Source organism: Lemur catta, chromosome 15, assembly GCF_020740605.2.
Source record: "Lemur catta isolate mLemCat1 chromosome 15, mLemCat1.pri, whole genome shotgun sequence".
In the NCBI taxonomy this organism is placed as follows: Eukaryota; Metazoa; Chordata; class Mammalia; order Primates; family Lemuridae; genus Lemur; species Lemur catta.
Window position 1 is genome coordinate 47,227,235 of NC_059142.1, and position 20,104 is coordinate 47,247,338.

The window sequence follows — 20,104 nt, forward strand, 5'->3', positions numbered from 1 at the left end:
TGCATTGCCATGATTTTATTATTAGTGTCCTAAATGGGACTCAAAAGTAATACATGAATTTATTCCAATCACTGCAAAAGATACTTTGCCTGGCTAAAATAGTCCCTTTCTCTATATATGTAATATACAACAAATACAATTCAAAGAGATTTTCCTATAAAGTACATTTTTACACAGCATATATTTAAAAAGGATGCCCTTTTCAATATAAAATTCCGGTTATATACCAATGTGGTTAGTTAGCATTTACACTATGGTTTGAACATATTTTAAATAGCAGATGTGTATACAATGTCTCCCGTGCCCACTGGCAACCAGGGCCGAGGGGGGCGTGGTGAGGAGTTTAGCACGTCCTGTGGTTTAAGCAGCACAGCACCTGGGACTCCTGCCCCCCTTTCTGCTCACACAATTGCACTCCATTCTTCCACCTTCCTTGTTTTCTCCAAAACCACCTGATAGGGGATGTCCTGATTTCTGAGGTGTGCGTCTCATCATGTCTGCTTCGTTTTGCCCTTCTGACTTCCACGGCACAAGATTATCTACCAAAATCAAAACAGAACGGCCTTACTCTTCCCGGGAAGAGGCTGGCAGGCAGGCTGCAATATCAACAGGTCTGTGCCCATGCAGGGTCGGCGCTGCGTAGCTTTTCTGTCTGACCTCACACTGACCCTCGCCCGTGGCCAAAGAAGATCCACCCTTCTTATTTAGGTGTAGATGAGCATGGCACAGTTTCAGAAAATACTATATAAAATGTGTATGTGTACAGATTTATATGTATATGTGTATTTTTTAAAAAGGCTCATCTTACTTGTAAACACGGACTGCTAACTCACCGCTAAAAAGGCAATATACACCCTGGGTCCCGATCCCCTTACTCTTGCTCACAAGATTAAGGCTGGTCTCGAGAAATATGCAGGCTTGTAAAGGTTGGCTTGTTACTGAAAAAAAAAAAAACCCAGCTGCTCATTCTCCCGAACGCTGCAGCTTTCTAAGGTACCAGAAATGATCGATTCCCTGTTCTGTCCTTGTTCTTGGCGCAAAGTAAATCCCAAGGAGGTAAGAGTGATCACACGCAGGGAAGTGTCAGTATATATCTTTAAAACCTCACTAGTGATGCTCTTCTTAAGGCTAAAGGCCCGGGAGCCCTGGACGCAGGCTACTCAGGCAGGCCTGTGTTCACAGCTACAGGAGAAGTGATTTTAACCAAGCTGAGATTCCGAGATCCTTTTGTGATCCTAGAGGTTTTTAATGAATCTGAGTAAAGATGTGAATTCTGGACAAATATTTGCAATAGGCATGACAATTCAGGATAAAAGCAAAGAGAGGAAGTTTTCTAGCATCTCTAGTTGAACATTTCTGCCAAGATGCACATGGCTGGGATGGGCCATGCTGCGAGGGCGTCCAGTAGCGCTCACGCTCTGGTCCTCGCGTGGTGAGATGGAGAAGGCCGCCTGCCACCGAGGCAGCACCTCAGGGGGAGCACTGCCCCTCCCCACCATCTGCCTGCGGGCTCGAGGGTCGGCTGGGGTTTGGTGGCCACCAAGATGCCTAGCGCCAGCCCTGCACACACAACTGCCCACCACTCGCTGGGGTCTAACAACCATTCTAAGGACCTGGTTGAGTGACCAACACTCTCACTGGCAGGAAGCATTTCTTATGTATACATAAAAAGTCCTGACGCAATTTAAACCCACTGTCACTCATTTGGTCCTTAAGAGGTGGACAGGACGACTGGCTCATGCCCAGCTTCCTGGAATTATATAGGCAAACAGGTCTCATGACGTGTTTTCTCACTGGTTCTTAAATTAAGTATCTCCACTTTTTTTTTTTACCCCAAACAAATGGTCTATACAAGGTACCTATTATTTCATATAGGTTTTCTTTGGCAAGTGACTACCTCCTAAATGACAATATCCAAATTACTCCAACTCTGTAAATATAAGAGGTTTGCAAGGGTTACTCTGATTATAATTCATAATCTAATAAACTTTTATAGCCGTCACAGACTTTTACAAAATCACTGAAATGGAACCAAGTGTGTGTGTGAACTCTCTACACCTTGACAGAGCGGGAGGGTCACACTTGCTCCTACCACGTCTGACCTGGGGAGCTCTGGTTCCAGGAAGATGCGACTTCAGGTGAATAACCACCAACTTGCGGGGAGCCAGAAAAACTCCTTTACGGCTAGTTGGGGCCACGAGGACCCAAAGGCAGAACAACTGATTTATCGGTAGGCTGCAGCCAACAGACGTTTTTAAGGTTAATTAAGAACCATTGCTTTTCACCACTAAAATATAAGCTTCAGGTGTTGGAAATGTTGGCAACGTGCCTATTAAAAGCCAGAAATGCGCATCTCAAGCTGTGACCCACAGAACCGAAGTGGGAAATCACAACACTGCCCCTCCAGCCAGGCACAAAGGGCCCCAGGACAGCTTTGCTTTTCAAGCCAAATATGCTTACTAGATTGTTCCATGGATCTGCTGGGGGAGAAGCCGGACCTGCGCTCCATCCTTTTACAAATGGAATCTCCACTGACAGAAAGTGACCATCAGGAGGAGACCTTCCATACCGGGGCCTCACGGGCACTGCTCCGTACCCAGAGGGCCACTCCTCGAGTTGACTCTCCACGCGTTGGCCTAAACACTGCTTCCGTCTCTAAATTATTTCAGTGGACTATGTGGGATGTTCTGTAAGTGATGCTCGCAGCAGGGGTCGCTACATTGCTCCAAGTGGAAGCTTGGAGAATCAGAAGCTAAGGGGGCCCCGGCAGCCCCCCAGGGAGGGAGTCTTTTCTCCGGGTGCAGAGGCGGGAGGAAGCCAAGCCTAGCATGTAGCCAGCCCTGGGGCTCCTTCCGCCACGCCAGCTGGAGCAGGGTGCTGGGGAGCCCAGCTGCGGGTGCCCGGGTGAGCTCACGCACAGCGGCTCGTGCCCCCCACGTGGCTGTTTGTTAACGAGTCCCTGCAGCTGAGGGGGAGGCTCGGTGGAGCTCGCCTGCACCGCGCAGCCCAGCCCTGTTAAGTCACCCCCTCCAGCACAGGGCAGGCAGCGTTCTGCGACAGCATCCCGGGGAGCCTTAGGAGAATAAGAGTTTGACACAGGCGTAAGTTCCTACCTTGCCAGCAGCAAAGTCAGAGCTACAGAAGCGAAGTAAAGGATTCCAGGCCTCTGAATGAAGTGAGGCTACCGAGACTCCCTGGATTAGCACTCGGTTACTCTAGTGCTGCCAGGGTTGAGCTGGACCCCTGAAGCCTAGCCTGTAGGATGTGCAGCGCACGGCACGATAACACCCTACGGCTTTCGGAATGTTAGAGAAGAGGATTAGTTGCTATAGACTAGGAAACAGGGAAAAAAGTGCCTTCGCCTCTGGTAGGAGGTGAAGGCTTCCGTCTAAGCGCACGGACCGAGCCGCTCTCTTACGGATCCCTAATGCTCACAGGGGGAAATTCATTCTCATCCTCAAGACACACTGGTCCCGTTGCAAACTCATGCTCGGGAATAACCTCTCCTCGCAGCGCCCCGCCGTCCTCAGAATAACCTGGAAACCAAGAACGAGAGATGAAACAAGCAACAGGGTCTGTTCTTACACCATGACCGGCCCGGGCACGGGATCGGAGAGGAGGGAGAGACAAAGCAAACTGTGGAGCTGTCTCTGCCTTCCAGCTGGAGAGACTGTGCTTACGGCGACTCAAAATCCTCGTGCTCACTCTCCCAGCCTCCGAGAGACAGACGGCTGGTCTCACCCCGCCTGCCACCCAGCTGCCCCAAATTTTCCACCTCTTTGGAATCCCTCAAGAGGCAAGGGTTAGCGCCACTAATTAGGCAAATGACCTTCTTGTGCTACACCTGCCAGGCTAAGGGCCCAAGGTGAAATCGATTACCCCGGCCTCACCTGTGAGGAAAGAACAACTCCAAGGAGAGTGCTCCACCCCAGATGGTGGCCACTGGGGATGCTCCCCCGTCGGCCCTCACGTCCCCTCACCTGGCACCGTGGAGGCCGAAGAGGCGCTTGGTCTGGCTACAGTTGCTGCGTAAGACTGAGGTAACGGAGGTCTGAGGTCATTTTCTTTATTCTCTTCTGTTGCTCCTGAGCCAAGCAAGCTACTTGCAGCAATGAAGAGGGGGTGAAAAAAAAAAAAAAAAGAAGAACTAAATCGTCACGTATCTAGAACACCTTCCAAAGGAAAAGCAGCAGGAAGCTGACGCTCCACTACCTGAGTTTAAATTGCAGACCTACGAGTACACTGCTAGGTCAGTGTGAACTGCAGGGACCTTAAACTGCCAGGGGTCAGTCACACAACTTCAAAATGACCCTTTCTCTTATATTTAACAGACAATGATTGGTCCTCTGCTCTTCCTGGCATGCTCAGGCGAGGACACTAAGACGTGCTAACTAGCAGAGTGGTGGTGGCAGCTCGTGGTGCCCTGTCCACAGCCGGAAGAGAAGTCAGCCTGCACCTGGTCATGGAAGTCACGAGAACTTTTCAATTCAATGCAGGGGCCGCTTTTGGACACCCACTGTGTCCCCAGGGGCTGTGCCAGGAGAACAGGCCGAGGGGGATGCGTTCCATTCTGCGTGTTACCATTCACCCTGGCACTTTCCCGGACGAATACCGCAGGCCGAGAGCACCTGCCCAACGCAGAGCAGGGGCCCGCTAGAGGTTTGCCACCGAGACTGCCGGAGCCAGAGCACTGAAGCTCGTCATTGTTCTTGGTGAAGTGACAACTCTACACAACTGGCGCTTGAAAGGCTGTCCTTTGAGAACTAGTATCTTCACCTGTGGGTCTTGATTAAGACACACTCTCCGCCATCCTGAGGGTCCAAATTGTAGATGTAGAGGTGCCCATCAGATGATGCAACTAGCAGCCTTGGCAATTTCTGGATCCTGAGGGCCAGGTAAAACATGAACCGTGATTACAATGAAGTTGGGTGACGGACTAGCTTCAAATGACAAGGCCTCCCTCACCCTCGTTGTCACCAACTTCTGCCATCTGCAAACCCTTAGCCCACTGATCCGTCTGGGCCCCTGGACATTCCTTTGCGTTCTGACCTCACGATCGACTTTCAGGATTATTTCGTGACTTGGAACATAATCGTGGGGATGAGGGGAAACAAGGTGTGCAGAGACCATTACCCTGTGCAACGCGACTGCCAGCAAACACATCAGCTCACCTACACGGAGCGCAGGCTGTAAGTGACAAACGTCTCTGCTTTTAACAGTGGCAAAGAAAGGTTAGAAAGTGTGTAATTGGCTCACTGTCTTTGCTGGTTAGTTTTATGACTTTTTTAAAATATTCAACTTTTTAATACACTCCTTTAAATTTCTTAGATAAAACATTAGTCAGCCCCATAGGTATCTGAGCCTAGACAATAGGCCTAGAGGCTTTTTATGTAATTACATAAAAATAGGAATTGTTTTCAATACTGTTGCAACTAGAAGGTTAAGATTCCCACGCTGTGGCTTCCAGCTGCCCCCTGAGAATCCGTATTGAAATCAGATAGGAAAAGTAGGGGTTTGAGTCAGCTCACCTTTTCATTTTGACTGTCTTTTCTTTCTTTTTTGCTTTTCACGTGTGGGAACTTTGTGCTTTGGAAAAAGACGTTTATAAAAGCATGGGCTTGTTTAGGGTGGGTGGCGCTGTACGTACGTTGAGAGGGTGCAGATGTTCCTCTGCCCAGAGAAGTTCAAGCGTCCGGTGGCAAAAGCCCTGTCCTGATTCATCATGTCTGACACTTGGGCCGGGAGGTAGTTGGTGGCAGCCATGAACATCTTTCCCATGTAGCCACTCCAGGTCGAAGGCTCTTCTGGTTGACTAGGGGAGTGAGGCATAGTCGAAGATGGGACTGAGCCGTGGCCGCCGGCATCTCCCCAATAACCTACACACCCAACGTCATTAGCTGTACTCACGGCGGCAGGGAGAGACTGTGCCTTTGCACAATGTTCTGCCCACCGAGGACAATTCAGGACATATTATTCTGGCAATAACAAAAGAGCATCAAGGGCTTGTTTGTCCTTCAGAAAAGCCATTGTGAAGCTGTTAAAAGGTTCCCAATGCTACTGCTTTCCTGCATTAAAAAGGCTGTATCTGATGATCAGTCTGATTGCTAGATTTCCGAAATAGGGCTAGGGCAGAGAATGAGACCGACTCCATACCTGGGCTCTGTAAAATAAGCCAAGGCCTGTGCTGGGCTCATGGAAGAACAGACAGATCTCGAGGTGAAGGCCCCCAGAGCCAGACTGAGTGGGCAGCAAACCTCCAGGCAAGACACTTTGAGCAGTGTCTGATTACACCCCGGAGCCACCTGGGTACCCAGCATTCCTAAAGATGAAGGTAATTCAAAAGGACCCTGCAGTCATGGAACTTCATCCTCAGGCCTCTGCCAGACAAAGGGGGGTGAATGCTCTGTTGAGGAGAGACACCCCCATCTCCGTGCTCTGTGCAGCAGGCGGCGCATGGAGGACCAGGCTGCTACGCATGTTCCCAGGAGCACCTGCTGCTGAGGGAGAGTGGGATCAGGTCCTGGGGGGAAACTGACACTGCAGCGCAGAGCTCTGCACTTACTCCCCACTGCGTCACCAGCAGGCTCGGCGGTCTGTGGACAGACCTCTCTGGGCCTTGACATTCTCATCTGAAATGACACTGTACTACTATGATCCCGTGATCTGAGGTAGCACGAAACCTCCCGGTACTGACTGTCCTAGAGCCCCGTGCTCTGGGTTGGGATTTACAAAGAGGTATAACACCCAGAGCCCGCATTCCGGGTGGAGACATGGCATGGATACATTAAAAAAAAAAAAAAAACAACCCACGAGCAGTTAATGTACGGCGCCACATAAATGCACAGGCAGGAGCTGCTTTAGGGCCACAAAGGAAGGAGAGGCAGATGAGGAGGCTCCTTAACCTCTCAGTTTCCATGTTTCCTCATTTGGAAAACAGGGATCGTCACAGTAGCCTTCCGCACAGGGTTGCTGGGAGAACTGAAGAGGCTCCGTGCAGAGGTCAATGTTGTTTGAAAGAAGGTGTCTCGGGCTGAGGGGACTGGGGAGGGGGTGGCCATGGGGCTCTGCAGCAGGTCTCACCAGGGCCCAGGTTTGGGGAAGGGAGGGGAGCAGCTGTGAATTTTATTCCCAAGGACAACGGGGAGCACAGCTTTCTGAGGAGAGGTGTCACATTCAAAGGAGCATTTTCAGAAGATGAATCTGGCGAGAAGACAGAGGATGGATTGGTAAAAAGAGACTGGAAAGAGGTCAAATATGAGAGTGACGACGTGGACCAGCAAGAGAAGTGGAAGACGTGGGTAAGGGCAGTGGCCGGCGAAACAGGACGGAAGAGGCCAACGTGGCCTTATCGTCCAGGACACAGGGACCCCCACGGACGGGCTGAGGGGAGATCCCAGAATGACATGGAGCAGAGATTCTGCTCCTGGTCACCTGTGGTCACTCTCAGCACAGGAGCCTGCAGCGGGAAATGGATCTTACGTCCCGATAACAAACCCGGACTGAGACAGGAGCGCAGCAGCAGTTTGAGATCCCTCAGCTGCGGAACCTCGGGTGGAAGGTGTGGGAACAGTTCCACACCCTCCGCGCTCACACCTACTGCGACAGATGGCGCGGGAAAGCCCCGGAGGAGATCAGGGCTGAAGTTTTAGAAACCCTCTGAGAAGTGACAGATCTATCTAGAAAGTAGATACAATCTCTGGGGAACGTATGCAGAGTAAGGAGAACTTCAGGGCAAACAGTGAGCTCTGGGACACACCTAGGCAGCTGTGCGTGTCAGAGGGTTGTGAGGAGGGAGGGAGCACACCCCGGTCTCAACACCAGCCGGGGACGGGGCTGCCGGAGGACGGGCGCCTCACACGCACCGCGCTGGCCTGCAGGACCCAAAACCCGCCGCACGTGCTGGCCTGGCCGCTGCTGCCTTTGGATGGAGTTTCAGAAGAGGGAGGGACAGAGGCCGGGCACCGCATCATACTGACACGCATACATGATAGAGGCCAGTAGCAGGAGTGAGGTGGAAGAGGACTCCGAGCTCCGGAAGAGAACGCAGCCGGCTGACACCTCCCTTTCAGCCCTGTGGGACCCCGAGCAGAGGGCCCAGCCGTGCCACTCTGGGCTTCTGACCTACAGAACTGCGGAATAACAAATGTGCGCTGTTCGAAGCCATTCAGTTTGTGGTGATTTGTTACGGTGGCTGCCACAGAAACCCAATACGCACACCACTGGCTACGATCTAACGCAGGCTTTAATACACATCCCCGTGGGGCCGTTTGCCAAGCACTCGCTGATGGTGCTAATAGCAATAATAAATATATTAATATCACTAAATCTAGAGCTACACTGGCTCACTCTTGTCAGTGCTTACTATGTGCCAGGCACTGTACTAAATGCTTTAGGTCAACGCACTCATTTACTCTTCAAACAAGCCCAAATATATTATCATGTTTGTTTTACAGATGAGGAAACTGAAATATAAAAAGATTAAATTATCTCCCCAGGGTCTCACAGCTCCTAAGGGGCAGAGCCAAGATGTGAAGTCGGGAGTGTGGCCCCTGATTTTGTACTTGCCACTGAAGTTTTACTAACACACACTCCATCACTGTGGTGAATGAAGACACAAGTAAAGCCAAGTTTCTGGCATTCAAAAGAAAGAAATCACTTATGCCGGCCCCTGGCTCCTCCAGCCGGATGGGCGTTTGGTGCCCGCTGCTGTACTTGCCTACTGGGGAGCTGCTCCAGCTTGAAGATGTGCACGGTCTCGGTGTTGCTCGAGGCGCAGAGGAACTGTGAGTCCATACTGAACACGAGAGAGCTGATTGTCACATACCTGGGAACACAGCAACACACGGACAGTGAGCCTGAAATGAGGGTTATTGCCTTGCAGTTCAAAGATCAGCTCTGTCAAAAAATTAAATGCATCCTTAAGAGCCTACTACATATTCTAAAATCCCTTCAACCTTGTGTTACTCGAATTTGGAAATTAATGTCAGAAAGATTCACAAAGGGTCACCATCTTGTGCAAGAACAGACCAGGCACAGCCCTGCCTCTCCATCAGCAGACGGGAAGACTCGTACCTTCCTGGCGCCTTGGGAGTTTTCCAGCTGCTCTGTGCCCCGATCCAGCTGCAGACCCTACATCTGATAGGATCCTCAATGATCACACTTTACATTGTCCTTTATTTCCATGCAAGGGAATCAGAAATTATTTTTGAATTGTGAATCCCTGGCTGTCTCATTTCTCCTGTGCTGCTGCCCATGCACACATCAAAAAAGGACTCTGGTGGCTGAACTCCCCGCTATAACAGCATCTCGGCTTTCAGTCTGACTGAGCCCTAAGCGGAACCTGGACGTCAATTACCCGGGAAAGTCCAGTTACACTTCCTCTGGGTGAGAGGAGGGCCCAGAGCCACCCTCCGTCCTCTCCCCGACGGCTGCCAGCAGCCCCTGCAGGACTTCTGTGGGGACTTTAAAATGGGTTTGAACACTGACCTTTTCATCCCTCTCCGGAACTCATAGAGCTTTTGCCCGTCAGGTACAGAGAACACCCGGATGACGGTGCCCTGGAAAAGCAAGCGGGTTGCTGTTTAATAACCACTAACGGCTTCACACAGAGACATCCCTTTAGAGAAGAGTTTGTTTTATGGGTTTTGAACATCTGTCTCTGAGGAAGAAGCACAAAGTGTCAAGCACGGAGGCATTTTTATTTGTATGTGTGCCATATTAGCAACTCTTGGAACGTGCTTTAAACACGCTCTGTCTCCCTTTTTCCTCCCACCCCTGCCCAAGGCTGTGTGTGTGTGTGTGTGTGCGTGCCTGTGTGTTTGCCAAACTGCTCTGGCTGGCTTTCTAGAATATTCAATCTCTGCCTATCTAAATACACCTGCTTTTCATGGCATTTAAAATTCAACTTGATCACCTTCCCTGATTATTCTGGTCAGAAGAGCTCAATCTCTGTGGCTAAATAGCAAAGCATTTTGTTTGTACTCAGTTTAAGAAATGTCACATCTGTATCTATGGATGATATGCATGCACATTTTTTGATAAGACCACAAGTTTTTATGCAAAATGTCTTGTATCTTGTGTAGCATAGGCCTTTGTTCTATTGAATTAACAAATGACTCAATACACCACAACATGCAGGGGCCAGAAATTCTCACTTTGAAACAAATCCTAAGTGCCTCAAAGACCAGTCGGTCTTCATGTCACCAGTCTCGTGCCATCAGATCTCTGGGCACCGCGGGAGACGTCCAGCAGGCCCCCAGACAGGAGGAGACACTGGGAGCCCACTCACTTTTGCAGACGCGCTTGCCAGTTTGGAGCCCGAGGCATTGAAGGTGATGGCAGCCAGTGTCCCTTCATGGGCAGCAATAGTGCAGACCGGTTTCTGTTGGTGGAGAGGAAAAATGGATATTGATGCCAGGGAAGAGGGAAGATGCGTTTCCTCTCCCTCTCCTTCCTCTTTTCTTCCTTCTTCCTCGTTTGCCAGGCTCGCTCTGCCTCTCTTTCCACCAGACCGTCTGCATATGAGCCAGGCATCATTCTCTAGCGTACCGCGATTCGGCTTCAACGGCCGTCTGTTTCTATCCCTTTTCCTGCCCCTGGGAAGGTGGACAACCAACCATGTGCCTGATGCTCTGCGATGCTGTCGTGGGCACTCCCTGCGTGCACAGAGCAGGCGGGACTCCCACAGCTGCACGTGGCCTCAGGCCAGGACAGGGCGAGGTGGGACACATTCGATCAGATGACCGGCCACCAGCTGGCAGGTGGTTTCCATCGTGGTGCAGACGTCTGACTTGCCTGGCGCGCTTGCCTCACGGTTATGTTGACCGACGGCAAGCCCAAGGCGAATGTCATTGCCATCTCTTCCACGCCCACCCGTGATCGCCACAACAGGCCCCCCTCGTTGCTTCCGCCTCCGCTCCTCACCCCCCTGCGACGGGGCCTCTCTCCCTCCTTCCATCCAGCACACGACCCAGGCCTGCGGCTGGGATAGTCGGGACCGCTGTCCACTTACCAGGGAGTTTCCGTCATAAAGCGCAATCTCGCCTGTAGTCAGGCTTCCAGGATAGGCCAAGTAGGAATTGGAATGGTTGATAGAGAGGGCGCATAGACCTGGCAAAGGGGAAACAGGACATGAATAGCCAGGGTGCAAGGGAGACAGGCGGGCTGGACACGGCCTCTGAAAACAGCACGACCACAGTGCCACCTACTGGCGAGCAGAGGAACGGCTTTGTAGACGTTACTTTCTGTTGATTATTGCCCTGATCAAAGGACTCCAATAAAGTAAATCCACAGGGGAAGAACTCCGGATTTAACACTGGCCATGTCCTATTCACAGCTCAGCAATAGGGATTTAGACTATTAAAAACGCTCACCTTCACATTTTACCCCAGGGCTCTGAAACAGCATCTACTTCTCTTCCAATTCCTTCCTGCTCTAGGGCTACAGGAGGATTTACTCATAACTGAAATGAATCTTCCTATTGTGAAAGGTCAGTGCATGTTAGTATTTTTGCAGGTGAATATATACAGTTGGCCAGTAAGTGCAAGTTGGAGAAGAGGAAGAGCAAAGGACCCATTTAGAAATTCCTCATTTCTGGGCCGAATGTCCTGCCTTGATAAGGGAAACGGGCACCTCTGGAGGGGGAAGTTCATCTGAGGTCTGCCTCTGCAGTCACGATGGTGTGCCCAGTGTGCCCAGTCATCGAAACAAACCAAATACAGAGGACGTGTTGGATTTAAGATGCTTCCACAATATTCTGAAAGAGTAAACAGCCCACCAAACCATTGAACCAACTTAGCTATTTTTATTTACAAGGGGACTCAAGGGGGTGGGGGTGGGGATTCCCAATAGCATTTAAGAAAAGCATTTTCACAACAGTGCTTTAGATTAACGGAGGTATACATGATAATAGTGAATTCAAGGAATTCTGAAGAACCAAATACCAGAATACCAGAAGAGGAGCTTTGAGATTACCCAAGAGGGATACCTTTTTACATAAAAAAGGGACTGACATCTTTGTTACAAGTTAATATGTTAAGTGGGCTTCTTAAGAAAGTATAAGAACTTTAGATCAAGCTGAAATGTACTTTACCTAATCTGTTGAGGAAACAGAGCAGAGAAAGAAAAAATCAAACGTTTAGAATTGGAACCTATGTCCTATTTCCTGCTCTGGCTTTGCTGCATATACAGCGGGGCTGTACTCTTATCACTTGCCAAGCAGATCACAGGAGGAAGGCGGCCAAGCCCTGACAGGCACCCCTAAGAGAGTGTTATGGCATCCCTGCCACCCCCTTGGCTGTACAAGGCCACTCCTGACCCTGGCCTTAGAAGAGGCCACTCACACCTTCCCAGTTTCACTCTGGGAACCCCCATTCCCCATCCCATCTGAGTTCTTTGTAATTCAAATGTAACTTCAAGAACAGCTAGGCAGGCAGAAGGCGTTCTAGTCTCCGTGAAACTGGGGAGGCAAAGCAGGAGATCAGGGTGGCTCACATGGTGGGTTCCACAGCAGTAGTTGGCACAAAAGATGTCAATAAAATATGGCAACCTTAAAAGGACTTGAGCACCAAACTAGAGAGTTAAGATCTTTCAAATGCAGCAGTTGACTGATGAAGGTTTCTGAGCACCCATGTTTTAAAAAAAGCACTGTTAAAACCATAATGAGATACCACTGCACACCCTTAGGATGGCTATAATAAAAAAGACAGATAAGAAGTGTTGGTGAGGATATGGAGAAATTGGAACCCCATACACCGCTGGTGGGAGTGTCAAATGGGGCATTTCTTTGGAACTTTTGGCAGTTCCTCAAAAGTTAAACATAAAGTTCTCATATGACTCAGACATTACACTCCTACATATATACCCAAGAGAAATTAGAACATATGTCCCCACAAAAACTTGTATACAAATTCATAGCAGCATTATTCACAAGTCAAAAACTGGAAACAACCCAAATGTCTATGAACGAATGGATAAATAAACTGTGGTATATCCTTAGAATAGAATACTATTTGGTAACGCAAAGAAATGAAGTGATGATTCATGCTGCAACACAGAGGAACCTTGAAAATATTAGGTTAAGTGAAAGTGAAGGAAGTCAGTCATAAACTATATCTTGATAAAGGTGGTGTGTGTGTGTGTGTGTGTGTGTGTGTGTGTGTGTTTAAGGCAGTGTTTTAGGAATACTTACCTGGCAAGGACAGGCTGAGGACATGGGTTCAAGACCCAGGTCTGCCGTGCGCTGTTTAACTCTTGCCGAGTTACCTGTGGTCCTTGCAGGCCTGTTCCCTAGCTGTGAAATGAAGGGGCTGCAGTGCTCTGGGGGTCTTTCCAGCTTGACATTCCGGGATGCCACACTTTCATTTACTCACTTCCTCCCTTCGAAAAAATACCGAGCACATCTTTGTGGCAGAGAGAGCTGAGAGGTCTTTGAGCCCTGGACAAATACTTCCAGTTGTCCTTCAGAGTTTTGTGTTAAAATCTAAATATCCCAGAGAGAAAGAAAGGCTTAAACTTTTTTTTTAGCTGGCATTGAACTTTCTGTGATACCTAATATAGAATTAGACGATACTGGATGCTAACAAGGAAGGGACAGAGGATAATGGGTGCTGCAGCTGGCGCTGACACATGCCACTGATTTGACAGCTTTGCCTTGGGGCTCACACCTTTACCAATCCATCGGAATTTAGTCAAGGACTCTGCACGCCCACCCTCGCAGACTTCACTAAGGTCCCCAGAGATGCTTGCCATGACTTCCTTCCATTGGCTATGGTCCAGGTCTCAGAAGAATCCAACTGGCTCCTGAATGTATCATCCTACCTTGTGAAGCACCCAAAGCAAACAGGAAGACTTTTTTTTTTTTTTTTTTTTTTTGCCTTAGCTATTACCATTCTACTAGTCTTCAGTTTCTGTCACAGGTGTCAAAAAAAGCCCTTTCAAGGAAGGAAATGGGCTTTAAAAAACATTATTTTATAACATAAAAGTAATGGCATAGAAAACTCCCAAAGCCCAGAAAATATAAAGAGGAAAAAAAAATCACCCACGATTCTAAAACCCAGAGGCTTCTTTTAACACTCTCAACATATGAGTGTATTTTCATCCAGTCTTTTTTCTACATAGGAATGAGGTTTCGATGGGGCATTTGGACTCATTTTAGATTTGACACATATTTTCATAAATCATTGCCAGCTATAATTTTACCAAAATTGTTTGGCTGTAATTCTTCTACAGCTGGAAAAGAAGTACCTGCTATCTATCGAGTTAAAAACCAATGGAATCAGCTGGGATTAGAAGAAAGTCCCATGATTCTAAGTCACTCTCACCACCCTGGTATTTATAGTATCACATGCCAAACTTTAGGCAAGTTAACAGTGATTTATAAAATGTAGTTCCCTTTGAGAGTTGATTAATGTCTCAAAATATGCTTTCCAATTTTCAGAAATAGAAAGGAAAGAAATCATCTCTGTACTGCAAATGCTATATGCTACCACAAAAGGGACCCCTTTACACCACCTGTATTACCATTTGCAGAAAGAGGATTTGTGGGGGGTACAAGCCACAACTGTGCTCTACGATCCACGTGGCTGTGTGGCACGGAATGCTGCCCCAACGTTCCGTAAAGGGTGGTCAGGTCTGTGACACCCCTGGCCCCCAGTTCTGTAGCTGGCAGGACTTCCGTGGAGATTTCCACCCTTGAACGCTCAGTGCACCGACTGCTGTGCTAGCAGGAAATTAACTTCGAGCCCCTGTCTGGCCAAACTCTTTAAAGGAAACAGCCTGCAATCTCTGACACAACAGGAATGGGCATGACACAAACACAGAGAGAAGGAAGGAAATTTACAGCTGCATGAGATACCGAATGTGAGGCCACAGCAGAACTCTGTATATTGAATTTACCTGTTGTTCGCTAGGTCAAAATACTTTCAGAATTTGTGTGCCAAAGCCAATCAGACAAGTGATTCTGTCTTCCCTGTGTACCCAGTAAGGATTTATTTATAAAATTGAGCCAGAGTTGCCGTCTTATTTTCATTGTTGTCGTTCAGAAAATAGAGAATGAGAACGCACAAGGAGACCCTTGGCCTCTGAGCGTTGCATATTCATGGTTTTGACAGTTCAGGGACCTCTGAAGGTTCCTGAGCGAGGAACCGAGGAACCGGCTGTGCCACTGAAGCACAGCTTTGGCTTGTGTGAGGGGCCCCGTGGGCCGCTGGGCGCCGGTGAGTGAGCCCAGCTGACCCTGCCCCCCCCTCCCCCCGAGCGGACAGTGGACTCGCCTTTGCCTTCTGACGCCAGGACCTCAGCTAGTCCTCTTCACGGCCACTTGGGGGCTAAAAATGGTCATCTCTGTTTTATTCAAGTAAAAGGGGAGCTCAGGAGAAGTTGGGGCGATAATTATAAAATTTGAGGTTTGAAAAGGTCTTGGACTATCTCTCCAAAGAACATCAAAGATCTAAAGAGACACGTTTTGGTCAACCTGCCCCTGGTCTTTCAGAACACGAAGCTCAATCTATCCCTGGATCCTTTTGTGATGTTTATCTGAGACAGAGAAAGTGCCTCCATTGTTTCTAATTTTTCTTGAGATAAAAGTTACTCCCTTTACAAACAATACACATTCTCTCCAACATGGCATACAGATGGCCCTGCATTTTTAAACTGTGTTTTCTTCCTGTTTAAGTCGCAAAAAGTGAGACAACCAATGAGTTTTCTGTGCTGAAGAAAAACAACTATATTTGCTAAAAAGTAAGAACAAATGGGGAGAAATGTCCCTGTTTGCAGGGGGAGCGTGCTTGGTCCCCAAGCAGCTCTGTCCTCTGGGGGCCAAGTTCTCGCCAGGTGCGAGGGAGGAAGTGGCACTCACTGCCCCCACTCCCGTCTCTTCAAAGACACTGAGAGCCAAAGGCAGCTGTCCACCCCTGCCCAAAGCCATCAAGGTCCAGCTCAAGCTGTGCCTTCCAAGCCCTGTGTAGGTTCAGAAGCCTGTCGTGTCCTATCAGAAAAGCACATCTTCCTTCCAACTGTCCGTACCCACAGCTAAACACGGGTCCCACCCCTGCCAAGCCCTGCTAGAGCACCAAGGGAACTCGTGCCGGGTAGACTGCGGGATCCTGGTGCGTGGCTGCCGTCCCCGTACCTGACACTGCCTGCTATGGTGCCAGCACGTGGTGCGCCTGCAACAGCTACTTTTCCAGATTATTCCAACCTCTCATGCCTAAAACCAAACACCACCCACAGTTTCTTCATTTACCACCTTCCGTTTTGAGGAATGTGCTTTAAAGACTTATCTCACAGAGCTTTATAAAGGCCTTAATGGCTTTTGTCCTTTTAAAACATCTTTTTGTCATGGCTGAAATTTTAAAGCACTGAAATGATCAGCAAGTGGACATTTATATAATTGAAATGAAGAGAAGGAAATCAGGCATAGGAAATGTGTACTGCATGGCAGGCTTGGTGCTAGTCACTTCCACAAACATTACTGTGTTTAATTGTCAGCCAATCCCATGAGATGGGTATTATTATCCCATTTTACAGATAAGGAAACTGAGGCTTGAGAAAGTCTAGGTGACTTGGGTAGGGCCACACAGATCTCGAAATTCAATGAAAATCAAAGAATTAGAAAACTACAGTAAATGGAAGCAGTTATATAATGATACTAAATTGGAATATAATCTACAAATAGTAACCTGAATCATTAGATACACAACTTATTCTAGTATGATCACGTCCCATCCCACCACACAAGAAGGAATTCTTTCTCATTTACTTCTAGCTCAGTGAATTCATAAAATTTCATCATCTGCTGTTTCAATCTAACAAATCCAAACTATTCCCATTCTTAAACACCAGAAATGTTAACAGCATTAAATCTTGAGAACTTAGTAAAGTCCAATATCATAACGTGTCACCCAGGTAGAGAGATTTCTTTGTAATGTAACAAAACACATTCGTTACGGTCTGCATTGTCTTTCTCCTGGCCAGGCAGACACACCAAGGCAAAACCTGCTTCTAATTATTACACCTACTCTGTACTGAACAACCACAGAAAAGAATGAGGGGTACATGCCTTTCAACATCAGATGCATGAACTCTCCCATGTGTCTACCTTAAATGTCTTGACACATCTGCTGCCACGGATGCCAGACGATGGCGGGTGTCTCTCCTGGCTGCAGTGAAGGCCACACAGCCCTCTTGCAGGACGCACAGACTAACATAATGTGAAGCCGCCACCATTGAAACAAAGCTTCAGGGTAAACACCACGAAGACTCATAAAGCAAAAACAGTGCTTCATGTTTCCAACTTAGGAGGAAACACAGCTTGGGAAAGCAGCACGTGGACGTGAGATTTGAAGGGTGTCTGGAGCTCACCTGTTGGGTTTGCAGGAATATCCAGGAGGGTCTTCAACAGCTTCATATCTTTAATGTTGTGAATGTAAATGGACTCCTCCAGGCAAACTAGCAGCCTCTGTAATCACACACACAGAATCATCAGTCTCCTGAACTGGTTCCTTGAAATGTGTCCTAACTTGATACTAGGCCTAAAGGAGAAGGAATTCTGACGATGCATTTTGAAGATTATGTTTATGTGTGTACGTGGGTGCACACACACATCATTATCCGCCTGAACAGAGGCATAAAATACAAGATCTCAAGAAATTTTATTTAGAAATTAAGATTTCTTTTTCTTTTCTGTATTGTGATCAGACTTCCCGATCAGACTTCCTTTGCCATTTAAGACAATTTCCAGTCATCTCTTTGGTTCCTATTCCCATCTGACATTTTGGCTTTCAATGTTTGTAGCACAGGTCTCCCTCTTATACAAATGTGGATTTCTTTGCTCTCTGTGTCGCCAAATCTTAGGTTTCATCCCTCTTCAGATAATTACCAATTTTAACTCCTTTCCACTCAAACTCTCCTCCAGGCCCACTTTGGGGCCACTCTCTGTAGCCCCAGTCGAGGGAACTGCAGAAGGCCTTCAGCCCCCACATTAACACCCCACCCAGCGCCCTGTGCCCCCCTGGGCTCCCCTCTCTGGTGCCCTCCTCCGTCTGACCCTTCTCTTCCTCTTCATGTGAAAACTTGTCAGGTTCGGAGCCTCTTCCCAATGGCTGTGCTCTCTGCTAAGTGAACACAGGTCACGGGGCCGATGTGTTGGGTGTTTAAAGGAATATAATGTGTAGCCCAGTGGAAGAGCAGATGTCAGTGCTGGTAAGGAGGTGTAGGGAAGGCATTTTCGTTCCAGCACACTCTGAGCAGCTGCCTACCACCCCTGCACACACCTGACTCGGCTTCCCCTAGGCTAGTGTTTCTCAGACTTGGATGAACACCAGAACCACCCAGGGAGCAAGCCCTGGACCCCCCTGGAGATTCTGGCTCGGAGGTGTGGGTGTCTTTAGACAAGTGCCCACCTGATTATGTTGCGAACCAAGGTTTGAGAACCACTGATCTCAGGCCAGCTCCTTTTAGTCCAAGGAACATCAGTTGGAAGGGAAAGTACCTAAAAATACCACCCAAAAAAAGAGGCAGGGCCTCCTCTCGGGAAAACCCGGCTCTGTCGCGTTCCCAGTAAGACGCCTCACGGTTCAAAAAGATGGAGACTATCAACTTTAACCAGGCAGAAAAATAAAATTGAAATGTCTTTCTTAATTTTAATTAAGGCTCTGTCATACGTCTGAGATTGGGTGCTGAGGGGTAAAAAATTCTAACAGGGTCTCAAAATTGATGACATGTTTCTCTATGACATATTCTCTGATTTACGTGATCACTTTGCCTGCTCCCAGCACATACCCCGGTCTGGACTACATTGTTCCCTGCTAGTTTATGTTCTGAGGTTTCTGATCCCCTCTTGTATCCTCTCCAAGCCCCACCATCAACCCCCAGGACAGGGAGGCCCCAGCATGTGCCTCCTGCAGGGACGGCGCCTGCACTGAGCTCATCGGGTCACATCTGCACTTCTCCCACCAGCTCCAACAGTGCCATCTGCTCTGCGGCCCACTCAGCTGAATTTCAGGTCACCCCCACGCTGGCTGCAGATAAGACTAGAAAGGGAGGGAACCAGGAGGCCCCTCATCTTGGCTCACATGGGAGCTCACATCTGGGGTGGACACAGCCCTGCTAACTGCTTTTTTAATAGTCGATTTTCAATCTCAGCAGAACCATGGCCTTGCGGTCAACTCAGCTCGTTCCCTGTCACTTTGACTTTCATCTACTGTTCTAGGTTTGATAAGTAACAACTACCTTTCTCACTTAAAAGATATTTATAGCATTATAGCATCTGCCCTTGAGCACCATTGATTAGGCCTCAGAGGCTTCGATCCAATCGACTTCCGTCTGGATAACTAGGGCCCCTAGGAGCAGATGGTCAAAGCACTGTAAAAGTTTGCATGTCTACATCTGGTTTATTGTCTTTACTCCATAAAATACATTTCTTCAATTAAATACAAGGGAAATAACAATCAACTAAAAATGAAACATGACAATTCCTAAGTGTTCTTCCTTTATACTTAGAAAATAGGGATTCTGTATTCTTGTAACTCCTTATACAAATCTTTAATTTTTTCCTGTTTTTTAGAAAACAACTGCGCTGTCTGAAGATCTGATGAAGTAGAGGACTAATTACCAAAGAAGGGGACACGCTGCCCTGGCCCCTCCTTGCCTTCCCTCCGAGTGGGCAGCTCTGCCGGGCACTGCCCGGCAAGGAGGGGCCGTGGCAGTTGAGTTGTCTAAACCAAAAGTTAAGTCTGAGAGTTTTAAGAAAAGCAAACCCTAAATACTTTTCAGACTGGTTTCAAACCATTTTCTTAGGAGCAGAAATGCTAAAGGAAGGGAGAACTGTTAGATGTCGGTTCCCAGGACCTTTGCCATGAATTGCTGGGAGTTCTAGGTGCATCTGTGTCCTTTAGAAGATGGGGGAGGGGAGGAGGAACTCAAAGTTAATGAGTGCTATGTGGCGGGGAGGCTGGCACCTAAAGGTTAATGGGCTCAGACACTTGAATAATCCTTCCTTGTCCCATTTGCCAGTGAAAATACCAGAGAGAAAGAGAGAAATTATATAAGTAAATAGAATAGATTCTATTTGAGAGTTCTGATCTTTATAGAACATTTGCCTAAA

General features: G+C 48.2%; 1 protein-coding gene across 2 annotated transcripts in view; it reads right to left on the reverse strand.

Moving 5' to 3' along the window:
* The window catches only part of WIPI1 (WD repeat domain, phosphoinositide interacting 1), a 27,410-nt gene continuing 7,306 nt past the window's right edge, over positions 1 to 20,104 (reverse strand). Inside the window, exons 4-13 of one of the 2 annotated variants that reach the window (XR_006739437.1) lie at positions 17,362 to 17,458; positions 11,012 to 11,109; positions 10,289 to 10,381; positions 9,487 to 9,557; positions 8,717 to 8,824; positions 5,648 to 5,812; positions 4,777 to 4,884; positions 3,981 to 4,099; positions 2,461 to 3,536; positions 1 to 938 (exon numbers count right to left, since the gene is read on the reverse strand). Coding sequence is in view for 1 of the 2 variants with exons in the window: in XM_045569513.1 (XP_045425469.1) it covers positions 492 to 539; positions 3,436 to 3,536; positions 3,981 to 4,099; positions 4,777 to 4,884; positions 5,648 to 5,812; positions 8,717 to 8,824; positions 9,487 to 9,557; positions 10,289 to 10,381; positions 11,012 to 11,109; positions 17,362 to 17,458 (1,008 nt within the window). In the remaining variant the exon portion in view is untranslated. The remainder of the gene's footprint in view (positions 939 to 2,460; positions 3,537 to 3,980; positions 4,100 to 4,776; positions 4,885 to 5,647; positions 5,813 to 8,716; positions 8,825 to 9,486; positions 9,558 to 10,288; positions 10,382 to 11,011; positions 11,110 to 17,361; positions 17,459 to 20,104) is intronic. The other variant, XM_045569513.1, reaches the window with a different exon arrangement.